We start from the raw sequence: 27925 nt of genomic DNA on the forward strand, positions 1-27925 counted from the left end.
ACAGGTGGGGACAAAGAGAAGCCAAGTCTTGGTGCCCTGGGGCACAGCAGGGTCTGTGCCAGCAAGGGCTGGGAGGAGACACCTTGTCCTGAGGCCCTGGGGCCTCCTGGCACAGCCCCAGCCAGGCTGGGCACTGTCAGCCCCTTGTGCTGCCCTCAGCATCCCCCCCTAGCCCACATCCCAGTGGCCTCAAGGATCTGCTGCAAGGAGTCCCTGGGGAGCCTTGCTCAGCAATGGCCCTGGGGGCTCCTGAATGCTCCCTGCAGGGACTGCAGCTTTTTCAAAGGAGTTGGGGTTTGGCTTTTGCCTTGGAGTTTCTGAGAGCTTTGTGCAATCATGGCCTCCAATTATCTGCTGTAATTAGTCCCTGGAGAGGCTTTGTCAGTAACAACACTCAGTGGGGCTCATTAATGCTTCAGGGTACTTCAGTTATTTGAAGTTACTTGGTGTTTCCCTTTTGATACAGACTCTGTGAGAGGTTTGTGCAGTCATGGCCCCAATTACCTGCTTTAATGAGTCCCTGGAGAGCTTTGTACTGACACTCAGTGCTGCTCAGTAATGCTTTGAGATTCTCAAATTTTTTAAGGTAGTTTGGAATTTCCTTTCCATACTGAGACTCTGAGAGGTTTTTGGTCAATCCTGGCCTCCAATTGTCACCTCCAAGGAGTCCATGAGGAGCCTGTGTTGGGGATGGACCTCACTGAGACCCATTCCTGCTTTGAGACACTTTGGGGTTTTCTTCTGGCTTTGACTCCTGGAAAGGTTTGTGCAATCTCCTCTCAGGCCCTGATGTTCCAGGGCTCAGCTCCAAATGCACCACAGGGCTCATCAGGATGCAGCAAGTCCTGACAAACCATGGCTCTGCCTTGATTTCCCTCTGCTCTTATGCAGTTTATCAGGAATGTATCTGGAGTAATTTTTGGTTTGCTAATTTGAGATTTCTCAGCCAATGCATCTATTAGTGCAGTGGTATCAGTGTTGGCTAATTACCATTGCACTCCCTGGAATATATTTACTCATTTCCTGCTGTGAGATAGGATTAGGAGAAAGGCAAAGTAGTCTCAAAATTTTAAAAGAGTATATGGAAAAGTTTATTACCAGTAAATAGAAAAAAGAATAAAAAGGATCTGAACACTTCTCCTTCCCCTTCAGCCTTTTCTTTCTTACTGACAATGCAAGGAGACAAAACCTGAAAGTTTCAGTCAGTTTATACCATCTAGAACAGTCTTTCTTCAGTTCATTTGGGAGAGGAGTCTCTCTTTCATGCTAAGGAGACTTCTCCATAAGAAAAAAGTTCACTCGTGGCTCTCAATTCCCACAAATAGCAGCTGCCCAGAAAATCTGCAATTGTGAAGTCCCTCCCATTTTTTCATAGCTTTTCCCACAGATGTTTTATGGGCCATGTCAACTTATGGGGTATCAGTTTAAAGATGAGCTGTTCAAGAGCAAAGATTCTCTTCATCAATTTCTAAAACCATCTTCCTCTCTGAAAATAAAGATCTTCTCTCCCTGAGGGCACAGGGTCTCATCACTCTTCTCTTTTTCTCTGTACAAACTTCTCATGGGATCACAGCTACTTCAACATTTGCTTAATTTAGCATGGAGGCCTTTGCTGAACAACTCATCTACCCATATTTTCAATTAGTTATAGGGAAAAAGAAAGTCTGATGTATCAATTACATCCTTCCCCATAGCTTTACAAGAGGATTTCAGCCCCAAGATCAAGGCATCTTCTCATCCCTCCCATCTGGGACTCAACTTCCCCTTCACTGACCTCGGTGTCTTCATGTTGCTCTTCTCTGTGCCTGCACGGTGTCCTTTTCTCTCACTGGAGGGAGGATGGAAGCACTGAAAGAGTTCATCTCTCACCCGGGGCCTGCAGATGGTTCCGTGCCCCCGGCCGGGCTCGGTGCTTGCGGCCGGAGCTGTTTTACGATGGAGGTTTCTGCAGTGGCTGCACTGGGGCTGTGTCAGGATGGGCCGCGCTGGGGCAGGGCCAGGATCTCAGCAGCCAGGCCAGAGCACAGCAGCAGCACGGCCGGGGGCCGATGGCTTCTCCTGCCCCTGCCCGGGGCTTGCGGCTGAAGCCCAAGGGTGGCAGAATCTTGGCCGAGCCGGCCCGGCCCGGGGCTGCTCCTGGGGCCCGGCGGATCCTGGCTGGGCCCGGGCTGGCGGCGGGGCAGGGCTCAGCAGGGCCCAGATGTTCCCAACTGCAGCCATGGCCCGGCCCGGCCTCGGCCCTGCGGCCTCCCCTGCCCTGCCCGGCAGCCGATGGGGCCTGGCGGGGTCCCTGGGAAGGGGCCCGGCCCCACGGCAGGAGCCGCCCGGCCCGGCCTGGCTGAGACGGGGCCGGGTCAGCCTTGTTACCTCTGTGCCAGCCAGAAGGGAAAGAGACCCTCCCAGGCTTTCCCATCTTTAACATGTGTCTTCACAGAGGTGTGTACAGTTTCCTTACTGGTTTAACAGATTGTCAGTTCTCAAAGCTGATTACTGATTGGTTTTTTGTCAGACACAGATGAAATTGCTAGAAGCTTCTCTTAGGACATCACTTCCATGATGCAAAATCACCACAACAGCACAGAGCACAGAGCTCCTTTGTCCATATGTATCGGTCATGTGCCCAAGTCCTCAAAAACCCTTCTTGGGAGATCTCTGGCCCCTTTCCAAGGTTTTTTCAACTGAAAGCATTCAACTCAGTGTCTAAGAAAATCACCAGCAGACATGGCCAGCCTGACCTGTCTGTCCTTACTACTTTTTTCTGGGAGCAATCTTTGGATATATGGAATTTGGGAAGCCAAATTCTAATTTTGGCCATGGACCATGGATATGAAGGTTGGTTCTTTTCCATAGGAAGGAAGGAACAGAGCCCCAGTGTTTGCCAGGAAGAAGAGAGTGACCACCAGAGGACAAGGCCAGCCAGAAGTGGCAGGTTTTTTTCTGAGAGAAACCCTTGCATATAGGAAAATTTTTTGAGAGAATACCAATTTTGGCAATGGACATTTAAAAAAAGGGATGGTTCTTTTCTATAGCAAGGAAAGCACGGAGCCCCAGTGTTCCAGGAGCTGATGAGAGGCATTCCTTGACATTGCAACATCAGCCAGAGCTGTCAGGTGGCCCCTGGGAGGCCAAGCCAGCCAGACCTATTCCATGTTCCCTCGGTTCCATGGGGCCCCACAGTGTCCCAATGGTCCCTTGCTTCCCTGAGGCCCTGAGGTGTCATAATGCCCCCTTGGTGACAGCAGGCCCTGAAGGGTCCCAATGGTCTCCATGGTTCCATCAGGCCCCACAGAGCCAGAATGGTCTCTGGGTTCCATGAAGCCCCGCTGGGTCACCATGGCCCCTTGGTTCCATGGGCTCCAGTGGTGCCACAATGATCCCCTTGGTTCCATGAGGTCTCCACAGTGTCCCAGTGTTCTCCATGGGAAGGGAAGGACCCAGCCCCAGTGTTGCAGGGGCAGTCACCAGAGGCCAAGGCCAGCCAGGCTTGATGTTACTGGCAGATTGTGCCTGGGAGCAACCCTTGGATATACAGAATTTTGGAGGTGGAATCCCAATTTCAGACATGGACACCTGGAGGATAAGGATGGTTGTTTTCCATTGGAAAGAAAGCATGGAACACTGATACAGTGACATTTGGGGATCTATGGGGAGCACTGGGGATCGTTTCTGCACCTTGTGACCCAACAGGAGCTTTTCTAATAAATGTTGCCTGAAGCTCCCACTATGCCCATCACAGGAACCCCTGTGAGTGTCTGGGACATCCCAGCTCTTTGGCAGCCTGGGGACTCCTGGGATGTCACCGTGGAATGGCTGTGACTGCCTCTGACCACAGGGCTCTTTACCATCCCCAGAAAGCCCTGGGAGGTCTCCATGGAGCCCCTGTCTCTGCCTGTGACATTCCAGCTCTGGAACAGCCTGGAGATTCTTGGAATGTCCCCATGGAACCCTTCTGAGGGCCTGTGACAAATCTGATCCTTAGTAGGCAACCATCACCAGCCCCCTGTTGCTATGGTCAGTCCTTTGGCAGCTCCATGGAGACCCCATGCCAGGGGTGGTTGCCATGGCCACCAAGGCTGGCACCAGCTGGGATGCTCGGTTTCCACGGGCCGGGCTTCAGGAATGGGATTCCCCAATTTCCTGCTCCCGCTAAAACCACGCTGCCCTCGCTGCCCTCCCGCCTCCCATGGAAAGCACAAAAGGCAAAGATCCCGGGCTGGGATAAGAACAATTTATTGGGAACAGCAAGGAGATAAGGAGCAAAAGGAACCGAAACAATATTGATAAAAGAAGGGAGAAGTAAAACTATTTACAGAGAAAACTACAACATCAACAACTAGTTCTTCCTGGCAATGTATTTCCTCCTGTCTGGAAAGGACACCCTTCTCCTCAGGGAGAGAGAGAGAGAGAGTCCCTTTCCTGCCCCTGGCAATAACCTGAGGTGGGAGTGAATGTAATGACAGGGCCATGGCCAGACCCTCATGTTCTCCAATCCCACATAAAGTCATTGGCGGGGCAACAAAAGGTAAAGGTGTCTTCCCAGCATGGATTACAGGGAACATGGATCACCAGGACTCTGACCAACGTGGTGTCTCCAATGGGGGATTAAGCTGGAGCAGTGCATGAAGCTCTTCCTGCATTTGGGGCATGTGCAGGGCTTCATTTACTGGTGGCTCCGTTGGTGTCTGGTCAAGTGAGAGCTGCTGGTGAAGCTCTTCCCACACTGGGGACACTCATAGGGCCTCTCCCCAGTGTGGATGCGCCGGTGGGTGACGAGGGTGGAGTTGTGCTTGAAGCCCTTCCCGCAGTCGGGGCAGAGGAAGGGCCTCTCATCCGTGTGAATTCGCTGGTGCTGGAGGAGCTGAGAGCTGGTGTGAAACCTCTTCCCACACTCGGGGCACTTGTAGGGCTGCTCCCCTGTGTGGATCATTTGGTGGATGATCATTTGGGTCTTCCTACTAAAGGTCATCCCACATTCCCCACAGTTGTATGGCCTTTCCCCAGTGTGGATCCTCTGGTGGCAGATCAAGAGAGACTTCTGCCTAAAGCTCTTCCCACATTCCCCACATTCATAGGGTCGTTCCCTGGTGTGGGTCTTCTGGTGGGAGATCAGGTTAGAGTTCTGGCTGAAGCTCATTCCACATTCCCCACACTCGTAGGACTTCTCCCTGGTGTGGATGCACTGGTGCTTGATGAGGTGGGAGTTGCACTTGAAGCCCATCCCACAGTCAGGGCAGCGGAAGGGCCTCTCATCCGTGTGAATCCGCTCATGCAGGAGGAGATCTGAGTCGATGTAAAACCTCTTCTGACACTGGGGACACTCATAGGGCCTCTCCCCAGTGTGGATGCGTTGGTGGATGATGAGGGCAGAGCTGCAGCTGAAGCCCTTCCCACACTCCCCACACTCGTAGGGCCATTCCCCAGTGTGGATCATCTGGTGGCTGATCAGGGTGCTGCTCTGCCTGAAGCTCTTCCCACACTCCAAGCACTTGTGGGGCTTCTCCCCATTGTGAAGCTGCCCATGGCCCACCAGCTCTGAGCTCTGGCTGAAGCTCTGTCCACCATCCTGGCTCAGGGTGGGTCTTTCCTCCTCAGAGCACCCTGGGCTGGGTTTGGAGCCTCTCCTCTTGTGGAATCTCTGGGGATTTTCCTCCCCATTGGATTCCTGTGCCCTGGAGTCACTCAAAATGGCCTCTTCCATGAGGTTCTGCCACAGGGATTTGCCCTCCCTGGTCTCCATCCTCAGCTTCTTCCCTGGGGGAGGAAGGCCAAGGAGAGGATGGGATTTGCCTCCGTGCCACAGGGAAGGGGAAGGAGATCCCCCCAGTGCATCCCCAGCAGGACGGGGTTGGCAGCAGGGTTGTCCTGCAGCCGGGGGCTGTGCTGGGCTGGGAGATGAAGCAGGAAAGAGGGGGAAAGGGGCACTGACTTCCTCCTCACCTGCCTGGCTGTCCCAGGGCATTGTGTCAGTTTGAAAAGACAGGTGTCTGCTAAGGAAGGCAGGAGACTCCCTTGAAATGGAAAATGTTAATCCCTTCACTTGGAATTATAATTTTCAAAACAAGGGGCTGTCAAGCAAAGTCTATGGGAATAGGAATAACAGTTCTTCAGAAGGAAAATTAAAAATACAAATGCAGTAGTACTAAAAACTACTTACAGAGTAAGAATACAACCTGACACCCTGTGGGTCAGAGTGTTGGTAGCACTCCTGTTAAATGGTGGCTGCAGTGCTCCTGCAGTGACAGGTGTGGTTCTGTTGGAGCAGTGATCCTGTAGAAGGGTGGAGTTTTCCTCTGAAGGTCCAGTTGTGGCGTCGATCGGCCTGGTCTTCCTCTGGGATCCAGTGGAGCTGAAAGCTGCTCTTCTGGGAATCCTGTGGGAGAAGGCTGACTCAGTTGTTCACATTCTCAGATTATATCCAGGTAGGAATGCTTGGCTCCTCCCTCTGGGCAGAGCTTCTCACAATGGGATGATGGAATTTTTATCAGTGACACTCAATGGCCCATTAACAGAAGATATCTCCCTGGAGGGAGGATTCATGTGGAAGAGATAAAGTAAACTGCTCAATTGACAGATGATAATTGCCCCAACTTTAACAGAGGGTAATTGAATACACACCCAGCTAAACCTGAGACACTGTTCCAGCCTTGGAAAGCAGGATTTGGTACCAGGATTCTTTAGGGAATGCAACCCTGATTGAAGGCAGAGATAGAATCTCCAGAGCCTGCAGCCAGAAATGGACAGTTGTGTGATACTCATTTCAACATCTTCTCTTTTGGAATTATTGACTAATGATTATTTGCTTTGCCTACCTAATATTTTTGTAATTTTTTGCAAATTTGCATTATCTAAATTACACTGTTCCTTAAGTTAAGTTGGTGTCTGTGTCTTTGGTGCGGGCCCTGCCCACTGGCGAAACAGGGCCCAATCCTGCCTAAGTGTTACCTGGGGAGACAAAACCCTGACTGCAAATGTGCCCCCTTCCTCCTTGTTCCCCACACTTCATGCACTGATCATGATGTCCTATGGTCTGGGCTATCCCTGGGGTCAGCTGGGATCTCCTGTCCTGGCTGTGTCCCCTCCCAAGCTCCCCCACACCCTCAGCCCCTCCCCAGCGTGGCTGAATGAGGGGCAGGACAGGCCTTGGCTCAGTGTGAGCTCAGCAAGAACAAAACCATCTCTGCGTGCTCAGCCCTGTGCTCAGCCCCCGGGCCCAGCATTTCCTCCACTGCCACCCCGGACCCCCCTTTCCCACCCCTCTGCCCCACGGCCGCCGCAGCACCGGCTGACAATAGAAGCAATTCTGTGGCAATTCCAAGTTTCCTTGGTTCCTGCACAGCTCCAGCTCAGCTGCTGGCAGGTTACAATTAAAGAAAAGTGCAAATTCGGCCTAATACAGATATTATTAAAAGGAAGTGGAAGCTCTGTGCAGCTGACACAAAGGTGACAGGGATAAAGAGAATAATGATTCTCACATTTGGCAGAAAACCCAAGCCTGGGAATTCAGTAGTTATTTGGGAATTTAGCTACTTGAGCTGGGCTTCTTGTGGGACTTTTAGCAGCCTTGTGTTCCTCACCATGTGGTGAATGAACCTTGTCAGTCTTGCTGGTATTATTTGCTCCATTTCCTCCAGTGATTTTCACAAACTTTTCAAGGAGGGACAACAAAATATTTTCTTTACACTCCAGTCCCATAACAGCCATTTTCCTCATCAGTTCTCCCATAGGTCGCTCAGACGAAGCTGCATCCAAGTTTCCAAGAGTTCCTCCAGAGAGACCCACAACCTCCTCAGAGGAAGGAACCATGCTGTTGTCAAAGGACTCTGGGGTCAAAGAACAGTGCCCTGAACTCACTGTGCCAAAATAATTTTGCAATCTGGTTAAGAAAATATTAGAGAGATGCCATTTGCCCTGGGGCAGGGCAAGTGTGACATTGTCCCCTGTGTGTGTGTGGCCTTCCCAGGGTGGGGGTTTTACACCTGAGCCAGTTTGGGTAAGGGGGGTGGTGTTCACCCCCTGAGCAGGGATTCCCCCACTGTTTCAGGCTGCAGTGTAAGATGGAACCAAATGCATGTTTTCAATGCCCATCTTCATCAACTGCTATAAACAGGTGGGGCAGTGTTCTTGATCTCTTCCATGGCTCAGCCCTGATAACGCCCTCCAGGGGAGAGATCTTCTGGGAATGGGCCATTGAGTGTCACTGCAGGACTGATCAAATTCCATCCTCCCATTGTGGGATGCTCCGCCCAGGGGGAGGATCCAAGCATTCCTACCTGGATATAAGCTGAGCCTTGCAACACCAGGAGCAGCTTGCCTACTGGATTCCCAGAGGACAAGAGCTCCAGAACCACCACTGGACCTCCAGAGGAAGACCAGAGCCTTCTACAGGATCACTGCTTGGACAGAATCACGTTCATCACTCCAACAGGACTGCAGCCACCATTTAATGGGACTGCTGCCACCAGCCTGACCAGCAGCAGGGTGTCAGGTTATATCCTGACTCTGTCAGTTTAAGGCAGTGTTTCTGCATCATTGCCTCGATCTTCATTTTCTTATTAAATTGTAATCCTGGTTTAGACCCTCCCCAGGTTTGCCTTCAAACAAGTACAAAATTCAATGTACTTATCCCTTGTTTTCTTCTCAAAACAGGATTTTCCATCCCTTAAACTTGGCCAGATGGAGGAGGAGGCTGCGAGGAAGAAGACGGTGCCCCAGGAGCCCCAGGCAGGTGAGGAGGAAGTCAATGCCCCTTTCCCCCTCTCTCCTGCTCCATCTCCCAGCCCAGCACAGCCCCCGGCTCCAGGACAACCCTGCTGCCAACCCCGTCCTGCTGGGGATGCACTGGGGGGATCTCCTTCCCCTTCCCTGTGGCACGGAGGCAAATCCCATCCTCTCCTTGGCCTTCCTCCCCCAGGGAAGAAGCTGAGGATGGAGACCAGGGAGGACAAATCCCCACAGCAGAACCTCATGGAAGAGGCCAATTCCAGTGGCTCCACAGTGCAGAATTCCAACGTGGAGGACAAGTCCCAGAGATCCCACAGGAGAAGGGGCTCCAAACCTAGCCCAGGGTGCTCTGAGGATGAAAGACCCACCCTGAGCCAGGAAGGTGGACAGAGCTTCAGCCAGAGCTCCGAGCTGGTGGCCCATGAGCAGCTTCATGATGGGAAAAAGCCCCACAAGTGCTTGGAGTGTGGGAAGAGCTTCAGGCAGAGCAGCAGCCTGATCAGCCACCAGATGATCCACACTGGGGAATGGCCCTATGAGTGTGGGGAGTGTGGGAAGGGCTTCAGCTGCAGCTCCACCCTTTTGACCCACCAGTGCATCCACACTGGGGAGAGGCCCTACGAGTGTCCTGAGTGCCAGAAGAGGTTTCACACCAGCCCTGATCTCGCCAGGCACCAGCAGATTCACACAGAAGAAAGGCCCTTCCACTGCCCTGACTGCGGGAAGGGCTTCAAGCGTAAGTCCCACCTCATCAGGCACCAGCTCATCCACACTGGGGAGAGACCCTACGAGTGCCGCACGTGTGGGAAGAGGTTTCGGACCAGCTCAAATCTCCGCCTGCATGAGCGGATTCAGACGGATGAGAGGCCCTTCCTCTGCCCTGACTGCGGGAAGAGCTTCAAGCACAATTCCACCCTCATCAGGCACCAGCGCATCCACACTGGGGAGAGGCCCTACGAGTGTCCCCAGTGTGGGAAGAGCTTCACCAGCAGCTCTCATTTGACAAGACACCAACGGAGCCACCCGTAAATGAAGCCCTGCAAGTGCCTCAATTGCAGGAACAGCTTCATGCACCACTCCAGCTTCATCCCCCATGGGAGAAGCCAGATTGGAAAGAGCCCTGGTGATCCATGTTCCCGGTGATCCATGCTGGGAAGACACCTGTACCTTTTCCTGCCCTTTGCCAATGACATGATGTGGCATTGAAAAACATGAGGGTCTGGCCATGGCCCTGTCATTACATTCAGTCCCACCTCAGATCATTGCCAGGGACAGGAAAGGGACTCTCTCTCTCTCCCCCAGAGGAGAAGGGTGTCCTTTCCAGGCAAGAAATATTGTAGCCCGGCAGACCCTGTGAGTTGTGTTGTAGTTTTCCCTGTAAACAGTTTTATTTATCCCTTCTGTTATCAATATTGTTTCTGTTCCTGTTTGTTCTTTATCCCGTTGCTGTTCCCATTAAATTGTTCTTAACCCAGTCCGGGATCTTTGCCTTTTGTGCTTTCCATGGGAGGCGGGAGGGCAGCGAGGGCAGCGCAGTTTTAGCGGGAGCAGGAAATTGGGGAATCCCATTCCTGAAGCCCGGCCCGTGGAAACCGAGCATCCCAGCTGGTGGCAGCCCTGGTGGCCATGGCAGCAGCCTTGGGAGCGGGTCCCTGGCTGGGGCTGTGGGAACCTCTTCCCTCTGGTGCCCAGGGACAGGAGTGGAGGGAGCGGCTGCAGCTGAGTCGGGGCAGGCTCAGCTTGGATGTCAGGAAAAGGTTTTTGGCCAGAGGCTTCTGGGGCCCTGGCCAGGCTCCCCAGGGAAGGCTCCCAGCTCCAGGGCTCTCTGAGCTGCAGCAGCGTTTGGCCAGCGCTGCCAGGCCCAGGCTGGCATTGTTGGGGTGTCCTGTGCAGGGCCAGCAGTTGGACTGGAGGATCCTGATGGGTCCCTCCCAGCTCAGCCAATTCTGTGCTTCTGGGATCCCCTGAGCCTGGGGATGGGGCTGCCAATGGTTGCCATGGCAACGGGCTCTGGCTGCAGGCCTGAGCTGGTGTCCATGGCAACCACCCCGGCATGGGGTCTCCATGGAGCTGCCAAGGGACTGAGCATAGCAACAGGGGTCTGGTGATGGTTGCCATGGAAACTGACCATAGCAACAGGGGCTCGTGATGGTTGCCATGGAAACTGACCATAGGAACAGGGGGGTGGCGATGGTTGCCATGGAAACTGACCATAGCAACAGTGGACTGGTGATGGTTGCCTGCTAAGGATCAGATTTGTCACAGGCCCTCAGAGGGGTTCCATGGGGACTTTCCAAGAGTCTCCAGGCTGTTCCAGAGCTGGAATGTCACAGGCAGAGACAGGGGCTCCATGGAGACCTCCCAGGGCTTTCTGGGGATGGTAAAGAGCCCTGTGGTCAGAGGCAGTCACAGCCATTCCATGGTGACATCCCAGGGCACCTTGGGCTGCAAAGGCACCCATCTGTCACAGGCACTCACGGGGGCTCCACGGTGACATCCCAGGAGTCCCCAGGCTGCCAAAGAGCCGGGATGGCCCAGACACTTACAGGGGTTCCTGTCATGGGCACAGAGGGAGCTTCAGGCAAAGTTTATTAGAGAAGCTCCTTTTGGGTCACGAGGTGCAGAAACGATCCCCAATACTCCCCATAGATCCCCAAATGTCTCAGTGTAATCAGTGTTCCGTGCTTTCTTTCCAATGGAAATCAACCATCCTTTTCCTCCAGGTGTCCATGTCTGAAATTGGGATTCCACCTCCAAAATTCTGGATATCCAAGGGTTGCTCCCAGGCACAATCTGCCAGTAACATCAAGCCTGGGTGGCCTTGACCTCTGGTGACTGCCCCTGCAACACTGGGGCTGGGTTCTTCTCTTCCCATGGAGATCACTGGGACACTGTGGAGACCTCATGGAACCAAGGGGATCATTGTGGCACCACTGGAGCCCATGGAACCAAGGGGCCATGGTGACCCAGCGGGGCTTCATGGAACCCAGAGACCATTATGGCTCTGTGGGGCCTGATGGAACCATGGAGACCATTGGGACCCTTCAGGGCCTGGTGTCACCAAGGGGGCATTATGACTCCTCAGGGCCTCAGGGAAGCAAGGGACCATTGGGACACTGTGGGGCCCCATGGAACTGAGGGAACATGGAACAGGCCTGGCTGGTTTGGCTTCCCAGGGGTCCCCTGACAGGTCTGGCTGATGTTGCAATGTCAAGGGCCGCCTCTCATCAGCTCCTGGAAAACTGGGGCTCCGTGCTTTTCTTGCTATGGGAAAGAACCGCCCCCCTTTTCAGATGCCCATTGCCAAAATTGAAACTCTCCCTAAAGCAATTCCTATATGCAAGGATATCACTCAGAACAAAATCCTGCTTGCTCTGGCTGGCCTTGGCCTCTGGTGGCCATTTCTCATCTGCCCCTGAAACACTGGGGCTCTGTTCCTTCCTTCCTATGGAAAGGAACCGGCTTTAAGGTCCAGGGACCATGGCCAAAATTAGAATTTGGCCTCTCAATTCTGTTTATCCAAGGACTGATCTCAGACAAAAGTAGCCAGGAGAGACAGGTCAGGCTGGCCCTGTCCTCTGGTGATTTTCTTAGACTCTGAGCTGAATGTTTTCATTTGAAAACACCTTGGAGAGGGCCCAGAGATCTCCCAAGGAGGTATTTTGAAACCTCGGGCACATGAGCACTACATATAGATAAAGGATCTCTGTGCTCTGTGCTGTTGTGGTGGTTTTGCATCACAGAAGTGATGTCCTAAAAGAAGTTGCTAGCAGTTTTCTTCCATGTCTGACAAAAACCCAATCAGTAATCAATTTTGAGAATTGACAATCTGTTAAACCGCTGAGGACACTGTACACGGCTCTGTGAAGGCACATGTTAAAGATGGGAAAGCCTGGGAGGGTCTCTTTCCCTTCTGGCTGGCACAGAGGTAACAAGGCTGACCCGGCCCCGTCTCAGCCAGGCCGGGCCGGGCGGCTCCTGCCGTGGGGCCGGGCCACTTCCCAGGGAGCCGCCAGGCCCCATCGGCTGCCGGGCAGGGCAGGGGAGGCCGCGGGGCCGAGGCCGGGCCGGGCCATGGCTGCAGTTGGGAACATCTGGGCCCTGCTGAGCCCTGCCCCGCCGCCAGCCCGGGCCCAGCCGGGATCCGCCGGGCCCCAGGAGCAGCCCCGGGCCGGGCCGGCTCGGCCAAGATTCTGCCACCCTTGGGCTTCAGCCGCAAGCCCCGGGCAGGGGCAGGAGAAGCCATCGGCCCCCGGCCGTGCTGCTGCTGTGCTCTGGCCTGGCTGCTGAGATCCTGGCCCTGCCCCAGCGCGGCCCATCCTGACACAGCCCCAGCGCAGCCGCTGCAGAAACCTCCATCGTAAAACAGCTCCGGCCGCAAGCACCGAGCCCGGCCGGGGGCACGGAACCATCTGCAGGCCCCGGGTGAGATATGAACTCTTTCAGTGCTTCCATCCTCCCTCCAGTGAGAGAAAAGGACAAAGTGCAGGCACACAGAGGGGCAACATGAAGACACCCAGGTCACTGAAGGGGAAGTTGAGTCCCCGATAGAAGGGACGAGGAGATGCCTTGATCTTGGGGCTGAAATCCTCTTGTCAAGCTATGGGGAAGGATGTAATTAATATATCAGACTCTCTTTTTCCCTATAAATAATTGAAAATATGGGGAGATGACTTGTTCAGCAAAAACCTCCATGCTAAAGTAGGTAAATGTTGAAGTAGCTGTGATCCCATCAGAAGTTTAAACAGAGGAAGAGAGAAGAGTGGTGAGATCCTGTGCCCTCAGGGAGAGAAGAAGAAGATCTCTGTTGTCAGAGATGAAGATGATTTTAGAAATAGATGAAGAGAATCTTTGCTCTTGAACAGCTCATCTTTAAACTCATACCCCATAAGTTGACATGGCCCATAAAAACAGCTGTGGGAAAAGCTATGAAAAATGGAAGGGACTTCACAATTGAAGATTTTCTGGGCACCTGCTATTCATGGGAATTGAGAGCCACGAGAGAACTTTTTTCTTATGGAGAAGTCTCCATAGCATGAAAGAGAGACTCCTCTCCCTATGTGAACTGAAGAAAGACTGTTCTAGATGGTGTAAACTGACTGAAACTTTCAGGTTTTGTCTCCTTGCATTGTCAGTAAGAAAGAAAAGGCTGTAGTGAGAGGAGAAGTGTTCAGATTCTTATTACTCTTTCTTCTATTTACTGGTAATGAACTTTTCTATATACCCTTTTAAAATTTTGAGCCTACTTTGCCTTTCTCCTAATCCTATCTCACAGCAGGAAATGAGTAAATATATTCCAGTGAGTGCAATGGTAATTAGCCAACACTGATCCCACTGCACTAATAGATGCATTGGCTGAGAAATCTTAAATTAGCAAACCAAAAATCACTCCAGATATATTCCTGATAAACTGCATTCAAGCAGAGGGAAATCAAGGCAGAGCCATGGTTTGTCAGGACTTACTGCATCCCAATGAGCCCCGTGGTGCATTTGGAGCTGAGCCCTGGAACCTCAGGGCCTGAGAGGAGATTGCACAAACCTTTCCAGGAGTCAAAGCCAGAAGAAAACCCCAAAGTTTCTCAAAGCATGAATGGGTCTCAGTGAGGTCCATCCCCAACACAGGCTCCTCATGGACTCCTTGGAGGAGACAATTGGAGGCCAGGATGGACCAAAAACCTATGAGAGTCTCAGTGTGGAAAGGAAATTCCAAACTACCTTAAAAAATTTGAGAATCTCAAAGCATTACTGAGCAGCACTGAGTGTCAGTACAAAGCTCTCCAGGGACTCATTAAAGCAGATAATTGGGGCCATGATTGCACAAACCTCTCACAAAGTCTGTATCAAAAGGGAAACACCAAGTACCTTCAAATAACTGAAGTACCTTGAAGCATTAATGAGCCCACTGAATGTTGTTACTGATAACGGCTCTCCAGAGACTCATTAAGCAGATAATTGGAACCTGTAAATGCACAATCTTTCTCATAGAGTCTGTATCAAAAGGGAAAGAGGAAGTAGCTTAATAAACTTAAGTACCCTGAAGTATTAATGAGTCCTAATCAATGCTGCAACAGGCAGAGTATCTCCAGGGACTAATTACAGCAGATAATTGGAGGCCATGATTGCACAAACCTCTCAGAGACTCCATGGCAAAAGCCAAACCCCAACTCCTTTGAAAAAGCTGCAGTCCCTGCAGGGAGCATTCAGGAGCCCCCAGGGCCATTGCTGAGCAAGGCTCCCCAGGGACTCCTTGCAGCAGATCCTTGAGGCCACTGGGATGTGGGCTAGGGGGGGATGCTGAGGGCAGCACAAGGGGCTGACAGTGCCCAGCCTGGCTGGGGCTGTGCCAGGAGGCCCCAGGGCCTCAGGACAAGGTGTCTCCTCCCAGCCCTTGCTGGCACAGACCCTGCTGTGCCCCAGGGCACCAAGACTTGGCTTCTCTTTGTCCCCACCTGTCATCACTGCCTGCAGTTCTCTGCTCTGCCTGGGGCCTGGGGACACTTGCTCAGTCGTGTCCCTCAGTGGGACCCATTAAAAGTCCAAGAAACTTTGGAGTTGGATTCTGCCTTGGAGTTCTGGAGAGGTTTCTTCAGCTCCCTCTCAGGGACTGATGTTCAGGGCCTGAGCACAAAGGCCCAGAGGCTGATTAAAGTCCTTGTGCTGTGTCTGTGCTGCTGAGCTGGGCTGGGCTCCTGGCACAGAGGCAGCTCCTGCTCACCAAGAAGAGCTTCAAAAGCACATTTCTCTTGATGAGCAGCTCTTGTGCCAGCCCAGCAGGGCTGGGGCACTGCCTGCAGCCAGCCCGGGCACAGCACAGAGGCACAGAGAGCTTCAATCAGTCAGGGCTGGGAAGGGGCTGAGAAGTGCCTGGGGCACAATCACCGCCAGCCCTTGGCACAGGAACCTCTGGCTGCAGGACAATGCAGATGCAGCTCCTGGAGCCATCTCCTCAAGCTGGAACATGCCAATGCCTGCAGAGCCTGTGAGTACAACTCTGGGTATTTCTGGTGCAGGGGAGGTGAAATGCTCATGGAGCTCTGACATGGTGAGGGGTTCTGATCAGTCATAGAATATTTACAAGACAATGATTTTGATAAAAATGAGGAAATTTCCTAGGACTTCGTATTCAGTTTCCTACTATTGGAGGATGTCAGAAAGGGAGGATTAAATATTAAAGGTAGTATGAAGTATTAGTTATTAATTTTGTCAAGTGCCTGAGACATCCAAACTGTTACTTTTACTGATCAGTAGGTTCACAGAAGACCCATAATGTGCTTTCAGCCACTCTGCCCATGGGCAGCAGCAGCATCACCTTTGCTGGAGCCATCAGGCTCAGTCTGAGCTGTCCTTTCTCCAAGCTGCAAACAGAACCTGCCCCCAGCCAGTGCCCTGCAAACAGGCAGGGTTCTGTAGGGCCAAGGAGAGTGCACAGAGATTTGGGGTCTGTGGGTGCTGGCAGGGAGGGATCAGGCACAGGGAAACACCTGCAGGAGGAAAATCTGCAGGAAGCAGAGAGAAGATCAGGCAATGAGAGAAAACAAACCCCAGCAATGCTGTGGCAGGGAGAGTTTAGAGGTGCCCACAGGAGCCCCTGCAGTGCAGCCCCTCCCTCTGAACAAGCCCCCTCCCTCCTGTGCCCCAGCCAAGCCTCTGCCCTCAGGGCCGGGGCTCCAAGGCGTGCAGCCCCTCCTGTGCAGGCAGAGCTGCAGCAGAGCCGTGGGGCAGCTCTGCAGCCCCGGGCCCAGTTCCCTCTGCAGAGCACAGGGCTGGGAGCAGCTGCCCGGCCCTGGGGGCTCTGGCAGGGGCACAGCTGGCTCAGGGTGACGCTGTCCCCAGGGCCCGGCTCTGGGCAATGCTGTCAGTGCAGCCAGGGAAGGAGCTGCATCTCCCTTCAGCCAATGCCATCAGAAGGACACTTGGAAGTGTCCATGAGATTTCAGTCCAAGCTGGGAGCTCCAATCCAGGGTGCAAACCTGTCCTAGAGCATCTCTGAGTCATAAGATTGATGGGGAAAGGCAGAGGTGTTGTGACACTAAAAATGCTGCTGTGTTGGTGAAATGAGTAACATGAGTCCTTGGCTACAAATGTGGACCTGGGCTGTGGTGGAAAGATATGCTCTAAGCTGTACCTGAGGAATTTTAAAGGGTAACATGGGGAGGTGATCACCTTCCAACTGACAAAGATTAAAGCCCAGCAAAATTCTGAACAGGTCAGAATGACAGACAATGTCCACTAGCTCTCCACTTATCACTTTGCCTCTCAGAACATGCTCTCTATTCCCTAAGGTCAGTAGAAATGCTGAGGGTTTCTGATATTCAAGAACACCAGCAGAGGTATGGGGAAGCTTTAAAGAAAACACCAGAATTCTTAAAAACAGAAGTGTATCTGTGTGCGTTCCAGGGTAGTTGTATGGGAAATGGCTTTGATTTTGTTTACAGGTATCTCCTCTAACTCTTCACTGTCCTTTTCTCCATGAACAGGTGCCCATGTGCAGCACCAGCAAATGTCCAACAGCAGCTGCATCAGGCACTTCCTCCTGCTGGCATTGGCAGACACGCGGCAGCTGCAGCTCCTGCACTTCTGCCTCTTGCTGGGCATCTCCCTGGCTGCCCTCCTGGGCAACGGCCTCATCATCAGCGCCGTAGCCTGCGGCCACCACCTGCACACGCCCATGTTCTTCTTCCTGCTCAACCTGGCCCTCGCTGACCTGGGCTCCATCTGCACCACTGTCCCCAAAGCCATGCACAATTCCCTCTGGGACACCAGGGACATCTCCTACACTGGATGTGCTGCACAGGTCTTTCTGGTTTTCTTCTTTTTTGGATCAGAGTATTTCCTCCTGACCGTGATGTGCTACGACCGCTACGTGTCTATCTGCAAACCCCTGCACTACGGGACCCTCCTGGGCAGCAGAGCTTGTGCCCACATGGCAGCAGCTGCCTGGGCCAGTGCCTTTCTCAATGCTCTCATGCACACAGCCAATACATTTTCCCTGCCCCTGTGCCATGGCAATGCCCTGGGCCAGTTCTTCTGTGAGGTGCCACAGATCCTCAAGCTATCCTGTTCAAATTCCTACCTCAGGGAACTTGGGCTCATTGTGGTTAGTCTTTTGTTTTCATTTGGCTGTTTTGTGTTCATAGTTTTCTCCTATGTGCAGATTTTCAGGGCTGTGCTGAGGATCCCCTCTGAGCAGGGACGGCACAAAGCCTTTTCCACCTGCCTCCCTCACCTGGCTGTGGTCTCCCTCTTTGTCAGCACCTCATTTTTGACCTACCTGAAGCCCCCATCCATGTCCTCCCAATCCCTGGATCTGGCCCTGTCAGTTCTGTACTCAGTGGTACCTCCAGCCCTGAACCCCCTCATCTACAGCCTGAGGAACCAGGAGCTCAAGGCTGCAGTGTGGAGACTGATGACTGGATGGTTTCAGAAACAGTAAACTCCTAGGCAATTTCTACAAATCTCTTGCAATAAAAGTCATCTTTGATACTTCTTGTTGGTTTCCTTCTGGAGGTTCTGTTTCTTTGTGTTACTTTTTTTCATATTGTCTACAAAGAAATGTCATTTTTGAACCATTTCTCATTTTGTTTCTCTCCACCTTCCCTGTGGCCACAGACTGTGTCAATGAGGGGCTGCACTCTTGGTGGCTTTAAAGGAACTAAAGGATGTCCCAGCAAAGTTTTCTGCAGAGATGCCCTTTTGTTGCCTTCTCTGGAGCTGCAGCAGCAATGTCTGTGTGCAGAGCTGGGGCAGATCAGTGCTGGCCCAGCAGCTGTGCCCAGCAGCAGCAGCAGCAGCAGCAGCACTTGGTGTTGCCAGTGCTGCTGCCGTGGCCCTGCCCCGCTGCCCTGGTGGCCCTGGTGTTGCTGCAGGGCCTGAGTGCTCTCGGGGCCGGGCACAGCCCTGGGGGTGGCAGTGCCGGGGCTGCAGCAGGGACAGGCCATGGGCACTGCTGGGGCAGCGCTGACGCCTCAGGCCAGGCCCTGGGGGCTCCAGGCTCCTTGCCCAGGCTCTCTCAAGAACACGGCCAGGCCAATGCTCAGCAGCACAGAAACCCCCGTGAGCAGCCCCAGGCTGGCCGTGGGCAGGCTGGGGGCAAACAGCATGGCTGGGGCTCTGCAAGGGCCCTGGGGCAGATGGGAAGGAGCAGCAGAGCAGGGGCTGATCCATGCCCAGTGTGCTGCACAGCCCAGGGCAGCGTCCCAGAGCGTCCTCATGCAGCTGCCAACAACATCCCCCCTCTGCAGCCCTGGCCTCTCCCCCAGCTCACACAGGTGCCCCATCCTTGCAGGCACAGACACGACAGCACTGCCTCAGCAGCCCCTGTTTGCATTGCACACAGCAGGGCCAGCACCCCCATGCTGTTGCTGTGGGGACATGAACCTGAGGGAGCACAAATGCCATCAGCCCCTGGGGCCAGCAAGGCCTGGGGGACACCAGGGAAACCACTCAGCTTTGTCCTGGCCTCTGCACTCAGCCAGAAAGTTTGTTCCCATCAGCTGGGAGTTTCCTGTGCCACTGCAGACGTTGTTTCTCAGAGCCAGGGCTGCCTGGCAGCCACCCCCAAACTGCCCTGGGCATTTCCTTGGCTGCACCTTTGCTTTCTTTACTCTTCATGGAAGAAATTTCTTCCTGTTGCCCATCCCTATTCCCTCCCGTGCAAACAGCCCATCCCTGGTTGCCCTTTCCTCTCTGGCCCCACTCCCCATTGCAGTTCCTGACTTGGCCCCATGGGAACGTCCCTTGGGCAGCAGGATCATCCTACAAGTGCTGCAGGAATTGTCTGCAGGCTCCTGCAGTGCCTGCTGCTGCTCCCTTGCCAGAGGCACCCCAGGCCAGGGGGGCACATCTGGGCTGCTGTGTCTGACTCTGGGGCTCCCTGTTCTGGGCAGTGAGGAGGAGCTGCAGAGGCTCTGCAGGACTGACAGGATGGGCTTTGGGGCTGCCAGGAGAAGCTGAGGGACCTGGGCTGCTGGAGCTGCTGAAGAGGAGGCCCAGGGTTCATCCTGCAACTGCTCCAAGAGTGGTTTCAGGGAATCCCAGATTCAGCAAGTTCTGAAAAGACCTTGGAGATCATCAAGTCCAACCTATGCCCTGACACCGCCTTCTGTTCCCTGAGCTTCCTCTTCTCCAGGATAAACAACCCCAGCTGCCTCTGCTGCTCCCTCACAGGACTTGTGCTCCAGACCCCTCCCCAGCCTTGTTGCCCTTCTCTGGACACACTCCAGCCCCTTCATGTCCTACCTAAATTTGGGGGCCCAGAACTGGACACAGCACTCAAGGTGCTGCCCAACCAGTGCCCAGCACAGGGGAAGAATCCCTGCCCTGCTCCTGCTGGCCACACCATTCCTGATCCATAGGAGTGCCAGGGGCTGGATAGGGGAAATGGTGTGGATGGGGTTGGGACAAAGTGTTATTGTCAGCCATGAAGGGTCTTGATTTTCATGTCTGTTCGGACAGCATTAGGAGGTGCTGGAGATCAATATCAAGTGGATATTTCTGATAATCAATCAATAAACAGGAAAAGAAAACAGGTCAAAACAGGTCTCTCTGCATTTTTTTCAAACCAGTATATGCACTTTGAGTACAATTCTGAAATCTGTCTAATTAGCCACAGAATAACTGAAAATTTGAATTATTCCCAAGGACTTTTTTCGTTCAGGTGTTTTGAACAATTTTTTGTGAGCTTTTCTCACTGAATTCCTGAACTGAAAAGCGCAAGAAAGAAGAGGCCTCAAGAGTTGTAACATTCATGATTACCCTTCAAGTGGCTGAGGATCCATCCCTATCAGAGCAGCAATGAACAGAAATGGGCACAGCTTTGTGGCTGCTGTCCCAGCTTTGGCATGGGCCCTGGGCCTGGAGCAGGAGCAGCTCTTGAGGGCCCCAAGGCCGGGGCTCTTGTGCTGCCCTGGGCAGATGGGATGGCAGCAGGGGCTGCAGAGCTCTCAGCACCTCAGCCCCAGGGGAGCAGGGCAGCCAGGGAGCCTCCTTTGGCCTTGGCCAAGCACCTTCCCCAATGGCTGGGGCTGAGTCCTGTGGCAGCTGCAGCTGCTGCTGTGCCCTTGGCAGGGGCTGAGGCCGTGGGGCCAGTGGCCAGAGCAGCCTGGCCTGAGCAGAGCTGTGGGGCCAGAGCCGGCTGGGCTGGGCTGGGCTCAGAGAGGCCCTTGGTGCTGCCCAGAGCTCAGGGCAGCTGGCAGAGCTTGCAGGGAGCTGGGCTGGGCTCCGAGAGCCTGGCCCAGAAACCATCAGTGTCCATCTCAGCCTGGCTGAGCGTGCAGGGGCAGGACTCAGGCCAGGCCTTGTGGGGCAGGGCCAGCGCCTGTGCAAGGCATTGCAAACAGGCAAGTGGCCCAGAGAGGAGGCTGCTCTGTGCCCTGGGTGGCACGGACAGAGCAGGGAGGGGGCCCAGGACATTTGTCAGCGCCAGCCTCTGTGCCCATGCATTGGCAGCCCTGGCTGCTGAGCCCAGCTTTGGCCTGGGCTGAGTTTGGCTGTGGCCCAGCTCCATCCTCCTGCGGGGCTCAGGGCCTGTTCCCGGCCATGGCCAGCCCTGGCTGCCTCTCTGCTGGCCCAGAGGCCGGCAGAGCCCGGGGCAGGGCTGTCTGTGCAGCCCCACAGGTGCCAGGGCTCTGCAGGAGCTGGCAGAGGCTGCCCAGCAGGGAGGCCATGGGGCACAGAGCCCCAAGGCTGCTGTGGGCACCACGGCACAGGGGCCGTTCCCAGCCGCAATGCTCCTGGCCTGGGCTGGGCCTGCACAGGGGCTGGGCCACCATGGCTGGGCCAGCACAGGGCCACAAAGGGGCCACGCAGCCGCTGCCGGGGCTGACAGCAAGGCCAGGCACACACAAGCAATTGCTGAGCATGGCCTGCGCTGGCCAGGCCTGACTGTGCCAAAGGCAGAGCTCAGCTGCCCTTGGGGGCTGCAGCAACACTCCAGAGCCCAAAGAGCCTCCATGGCTGGGCTGGAGACCAAGGCTGCAGCAGGGAAATGCAGGGCTGCTGCGGGATGGGGAGGCCATTGAATTCCAGCACACACCTCAGCTCTCTGATGATCCCAGCACCATGCTGGGCCCTGTTTCAGACTGGAGCAGAGCAGATGTTGATGGGACATGAGCCCTGCGGGGCTGTCAGGGACCTGCAGCTTGCAAGGTGCTCTGCTCTCCCTCAGGTGCTCTCAGAGAGATCCAATCCCAGCTGGGCACCTCAGGGCACAAGTGGCACTGCCTGTTCATGGGCACACAACTGATATCTGCCTGGAAAGAGGCACAGGTTTTTGTACCTGTTAGTTTCATAATATACAAGCAAATCTTTATTACCTGGGTCATATGAGTCCTTTTAAGAAATGGCTAAGTTTTCCCACCAGGAATGGGAATTTCCTGGAAGTGTGCTGATGACAGGAGAAGAAATATTGATCTTCCCCTCTACCTTTGCCACTGACATTCACTCTAATATTTAATGACCCCACCTACTTCATGTGTTTCTTGCTCTCCTTTTTAAATGGCCATGTCTAAGAATATCTCTTCATTTAGAGCAACTGGATCTATGTCCTTTCCATCACTCCCAGATTTTCTCATCCAGATGCTCTCTGGTCATTCAAGTGCCTCTCAAATGACTGGTTTCATGCTTTGAGCTTCAGCTAGTTGCCATCTTTCTGAAGTTCAAATATATACGACATTAGTGGTATATATTTGAACTTCACATATTATATATACAACTCCACATTACATATAAACATCCTAATTGTGTTTATATGTATCAGAGAATTACCTTTGCTCATGTCTCTGTCTAAAACTGTTCCTGTAAGAAATCCCTTGGGGATGGTGGACATGTCAGATGCTGCTGGGCATCCCAGAGAGCTGAGGGAAGAGCTGTGATGGTTACTAAACTCTTCAAATGTTCATCTTCTATTTGTTGGCAAGAAACCTTTCTGTGCCTCTGAGTGTCACCAGGCCCTGAGCCCAAAGGACACAAACCTGATGAGTTGTGGTTCCCACAAGTGCAGGGGCTGCACTTGGACCTTGGCTCTGCACAGGAGAGCTCTTCATCCCCTTTCTCTCTTTTCCTCCCTCTGGGCATGGAGGGAGCTCCTGACTTCAGCCTGTGACTCGTGTGTGCAAAGAGCAAATCTGGGCAGAATCGGGGCAGGGAGGGTTTGGGGGGACCTTGGGATCTGTGCTGGGCACAGAAGGTGTTTTCCATTGCTCTGAGACTGGCTGCTGTGCAAAGTGGATTTAATAACCAGCAGAGGAATGACTTTGGCATTTGATGGAGCTATGCCTTCTCTTGGCTTTGTTGGCTGACAAGAAATGAACATCCCTCTGTGTCACGGGCAGCTCCTTCTGCAAGGAAAGCAGGTGGGAGTTGGAGCCAAGGAGCTGAAAGCTGCAGGTGCAGCCTGGGCTGGAGGGAGCTCAGATTTGCACAAGGCTGCTCTGAGTGCCAGGGCTTGGATGGGGGAAATGGTGGGGTGGGGGTAGGGACAGAGTCTGATTGATTGTCAGCCATGAAGGGTCTTGATTTTCATATCTATTCCAACTGCATGAGGAGGTACCTGGATTCAATGTCAATTGGAGATTGTGCATATCATTGTATTAACAGGGAAAAAAAAACCTAAACAGGACCTAAAAAATGTTTTCTCACTGTCTTTTTAAATATCATGTATTCAGTTTCAATACACTACTGAGATCTACTTAACCACAAAGGATTTGAAAATTAAAATCAAATGATTCCCAGAGGCTTGGCTTGTTCAGGTGTTATAAATGTTAATGAGCCCTGGGACACTAAATTCCTGCACTGAAGAGCTGAAGGCTGAACAAGCCTCTGGAGCAGGAAAATTCAGCAGCAGCCTCCAAGTTGCTGAGGATGTCAGCAGCCCCCACTGAGGCCATCCCTGCCCAGAGACCGTGGGGGAATGGGCAGACAAGGAGAGCGTCCCTGGGGCTGGGGCAGCACAACTCAGAGGCACCAGAGGCTCCAGCTGGGCAATGGAGTGTGGAATGTGGCTGGGAAAGCCCTGCCTGGGCTGGGCCAAGCAGGACACACAAGCCCTGACTCCCATCTCCCAAACAACTCTCTCAGGGAGACATTTAAAAGGAATTAAAATTGTTTGTGTACCCTGAGTTGAAAACACTGGAGAAATACTGACAAGAAATTCTCAGGAGCTCAAAACAACACAGCAGCATTTACTGGCAACTTTAGAAAATCAAATAAATTTTCGCAAAAGGTTTAATAGGACATTCAATCAACAAAACAACACTTCTCAAAGCATTAATTTGGCCCGTTCAACTTCACAAACTCTAAGCCTGTGCAATTTCATGTTAATCAAAATTTGCAAGAGGACAAAAATAGAAGAAGTATTTTTCTTTCTCTCTCTCAAAGAGATAGAAAGACAAATAAGATTCAGAGAAGCACACACACAGAGCTTCCAACTCCTGGATTCCAGCACTGTTCAGATGGAAATTCCAAGAGGATCCAGGGTCAAGATGTGTGCTTGCCTTGTGGTCAGCCTTCAATACCCCTTGGTCTCCCTGGGCCCTTCCCCCAGGTGGGGCTTGGGCTCATTTGGTCCCTCAGGAGCTGGGCTGGGGCTGCAGAGGTGGCTGTGGAGCATTGCCTGTGCTGGGCCAGGGACTGGCAGCCACTGCTGGGCTGGGATAGAGGCTCTGGGGGGATTGGGGTTCCAGGGCAGGGCAGGGCTGGGCTTCCAGGGCAGGGCAAGGCTGGACCTACCCCCTGCTCTCCCCCACACACAAAATGTTTTTAGCCAACAATCTCCTCCAGGCTGTCACAACAGGCATTGTTGGAGGTGAAATCCCAAATTTGGCGATGTGTGCCTGGCCCAGAAGGACAGTTCCTTTCCACAGGAAGGAAAGCACAGACCCCCAGTGTTTGGAAGGCAGGTGAGAGCCTCTCTAGTCCAAGGCCAGCCAGACTTGCCAGGATTTGCAGATTTTATCTGGGAGCAGTCTTTGGATATAGGATATTTGGAGGTGACTCTTTGTGTCTGTGTGCACACAGGAGTGCCTGTGCTGGGGAAATGTGGCAGAAATGCTGCTCTCTGAGGGGTTTGAGAGCCTTGCATAGCTGAGTCGCTCAGGCCTGTAAGTAAGATTACATCATGAGGAATAAGTTAAAAGCTATTAAGAGCTTTTTTTTGCCAAGTAACATTTCATATGATATAAGTTAAGTTGAATATTTTTTAACGTTATTCTACCATTAAATCATTAAGTCGTAGTGTGTAAGTTAGGTTAAATACTGTTTGTGGGAATCCATAAAATTAGAGGGTTCTAGGAAAGCTGCAAAAGGCAGGCCTCAGATACAGCAGAATTGTGAACAGTGCTAAAGCAATAGTCATGAGATAGGTCAGCAGAAAAATTATTTAAACTGTAGAAAAGGCAAGGGCAAATAGAACAATAGCCTATGTATTAATGCTTGTCTGAATAGCTCTCTAAGTTGCAGAAAGTTTATCTAGCAAGATATTAGGAAGGTTAAAGCTTAGTAATGGAGCTCTATGCGTTGTCTCTTACAAACGGGTATTGTATTCTAAATAAGCAAGCATTGTTTTAACCAAAGGTATGTGTGCTTATGGTGATTGGATAGAACTACTCTCAATATGCTTTTGCTTTGTGTGATTGGTCAAGAAGCTTATAAAGTATGTTGTAACATGAAGTTTTCTGGCCTGCTGCCTGGATTGTGAGCTGCTAGCATCTTCCCATTATCATAATCATGTAATGAGACTGATGCTGAAAAAAGAAACAGCTCGAGACACTTTCCATAGCACCCCCATCTCGTTCGCATCTGTAAATAAACCCCCGGCCGGTGTTAAAGTTAAGTGCTGTTCTTTTGCTAAATTGTCAAGTTGAAGGTATCAGTTAAGGTTAAAGTGTAAGTTAAGTCCTGTTAAGTTTGAACTCTGTTCAGCTTTTGGGCCATATTCCTTTTATCCTTGCCCTCGCTGTCCTTGTGTCACACACACAGACACAGGGACAGTTCTCGGCTCATTTCTGGTTTGATTGTCCAGACATTAATTGGTTTTGTTGTTGCTTTGTTTCCTTGGTGTGCCTGAAGTGTCCAGTCAGGAGCAGAGTGACTCTTGCCAAGGAACTTTGTGCTGCTGTCCCTTAATATTCAATCTGGTTTTTGCTGATCCCTTGCGGGGGTTTTTTTTCAGCACTCTCAAGGCCTCGTTGGTACCAGGGTGAAGGAGCCCTGGCCCAGGCTCTGGCCCTGGGGAACACGGGGACGCTGCCGGGGGGTCCCTGTCCCCCTGTGCCACCCCCAGGGCCCCGGCCCCCCGTCCCCGTGTCAGGCTCTGGGGTCGATCTCGTGGAACATCCCCTGGGGGAGGCTGCGGCGCCGGGGGCGGGGGGACCCGGGGGGACAGGGGACCCCGCTGTGCACGAGCAGGGTTGGACTGCTCTGGGGGGAACTGTGAGGGGGGCCGGGGCAGAGTGACCTCCCCAGTGACCTCACACAGCAACCTGTGATGTCACAGAACCAAATCTGGGATGTCACCCTGGAATGTCATGCAGCTGCACTGTGATGTCGCAGAAGACTCTGTGATGTCAGAAAGTCACCCTGTGATGTCACAATCTGTACTGTGATGTCATAGCCTGCTCTATGATGTTACACAGCTGGCCAGTGATGTCACAATGCTCTCTCTGATGTCACAGAGCCACCCTCTATGAATTCAGGATCTGCTCTATGGCCTCACACCGTACTCTGTGATGTCACAGACAGATGTGTGATGTCACAAACCCCTCAATGATATCACAAAACCCTCTCTGTGATGTCATATTGCCACTTTGTAAGGTCACAGTATACACTCTGACCTCACAGCCAGCTCTATGATGCCATACAGCCATGCCATGATGTAACAGCCTGCTCTGTGATGTCACAGAACCCCTCTATGATGTCATACAGTTCCCTCTATGATGCTCTAGCTTCTCAGTGACCTCACACAAAGAACTCTGTCTTGTCATAGCCCAGTCTGTGACCTCACACAGCCCATTCTGTGCTGTCACATGGCCCCTTGCTGACATCACAGCTGCTCTGTGCCTCCATGACACAGGCACAGAGGAGCTGCTGTGACACAGCCGCCTCTGGGACATGCCACAGCCCCTGCCAGTGCTGAGCCCCTGGGAGCTCTGTCTGTGCCCTGCTGGTGTCCCTGAGGGGCCCTGGCAGTGCCCCAGCCCTGCTGGGCTGTGCACAGGAGCTGCTCCTGGCCAGAGCTGTCTCTCTGCAGCTCTGCTGCCCTTGCCAGGAGCTGCCTCTGGGCCAGGAGCCCGGCCCAGCTCAGCAGCACAGACACAGCACAAGGACTTTAATGACCCTCTGGGGCTTTGGTGCTCTTTGTGTCTGCCATGGCCAAAGTGCTGCCCAAGTTGGCTCTGGCAGGGCTGTCTTGCCGCTGCTGCCCATCCCTGTGCCCTGTGCAGCCCAGGCTGTCCTACGGTGTCCCTGCCCTGCGCCTCTGTCCCTGCAGGCTGTGGGCATCCCCCGGCTGCCCCACCTGGCTGGGCCCTTCCTTTGCTGACAGCTCTGCCTCCTGCCTGCCCCTGTCTGCCCACACAAAGCCTTGGGCTGATACCAAAAGGGTTCATTCCATTTTTACTGTGCCTGTGAACTTTCAGCACAGGAACAAGCCATGCAGGGGCTGCTTTCCCAGCAAGGATGGTTGGAAGACAAGAAGACATCTAGCTCGAGAATGTAATGGCAGAAAAAAGAAGGACTGAAACTGGGAACTTGGGGTGGATTTTATGGTAATGGGTAAATTGTAATACACATTTAGTGACGCTGGTAGAATTACACATCCACATAGGGTTAGGAGTTATCCCAAACTAGATCTCAGGCCTGAATAAATGATACCCTCTTAAACAGCAATTTAGTGTTAATGAGTCCTATTCTGATATTTTGGCTTTGATAGTGGTGAGGCCTCACAGAACCAAGGATTCAGCTGTGACACTGAGCAAACCCATGGAATAAAGGGTCCATTGTGACAGCATGGAACCCCATGGAACCAAAATCCATTTTGGCACATTGGGGCCACATTGAAAAAATGGCCCATTGTGAAACTGTACATTCAAGGAGACCATTGTGACACTGAAAAACCTCTGGGAACCATGGGGCCATTCCGACACAGCAAGGCCTGGTAGAACCATGGGTCCATTGTGACACTGCAGAACCTCACGGAACCAAGGTGACC

At 52.9% G+C, this 27925-nt stretch overlaps 1 protein-coding gene across 1 annotated transcript in view; it reads right to left on the reverse strand.

The window, feature by feature from the left end:
- Nucleotides 1–4660: 4660 nt before the first annotated feature.
- LOC143692457 (uncharacterized) overlaps nucleotides 4661–27925 on the reverse strand; it is a gene marked incomplete at its 5' end in the record, with an annotated part of 208278 nt that continues 185013 nt past the window's right edge. Inside the window, 2 exon segments of the mRNA XM_077172690.1 lie at nucleotides 4661–5532; nucleotides 22153–22161. Coding sequence (XP_077028805.1) covers nucleotides 4661–5532; nucleotides 22153–22161 — 881 coding nt within the window.

Source organism: Agelaius phoeniceus (genome assembly GCF_051311805.1).
Source record: "Agelaius phoeniceus isolate bAgePho1 chromosome W unlocalized genomic scaffold, bAgePho1.hap1 SUPER_W_unloc_1, whole genome shotgun sequence".
Taxonomy (NCBI): domain Eukaryota; kingdom Metazoa; phylum Chordata; class Aves; order Passeriformes; family Icteridae; genus Agelaius; species Agelaius phoeniceus.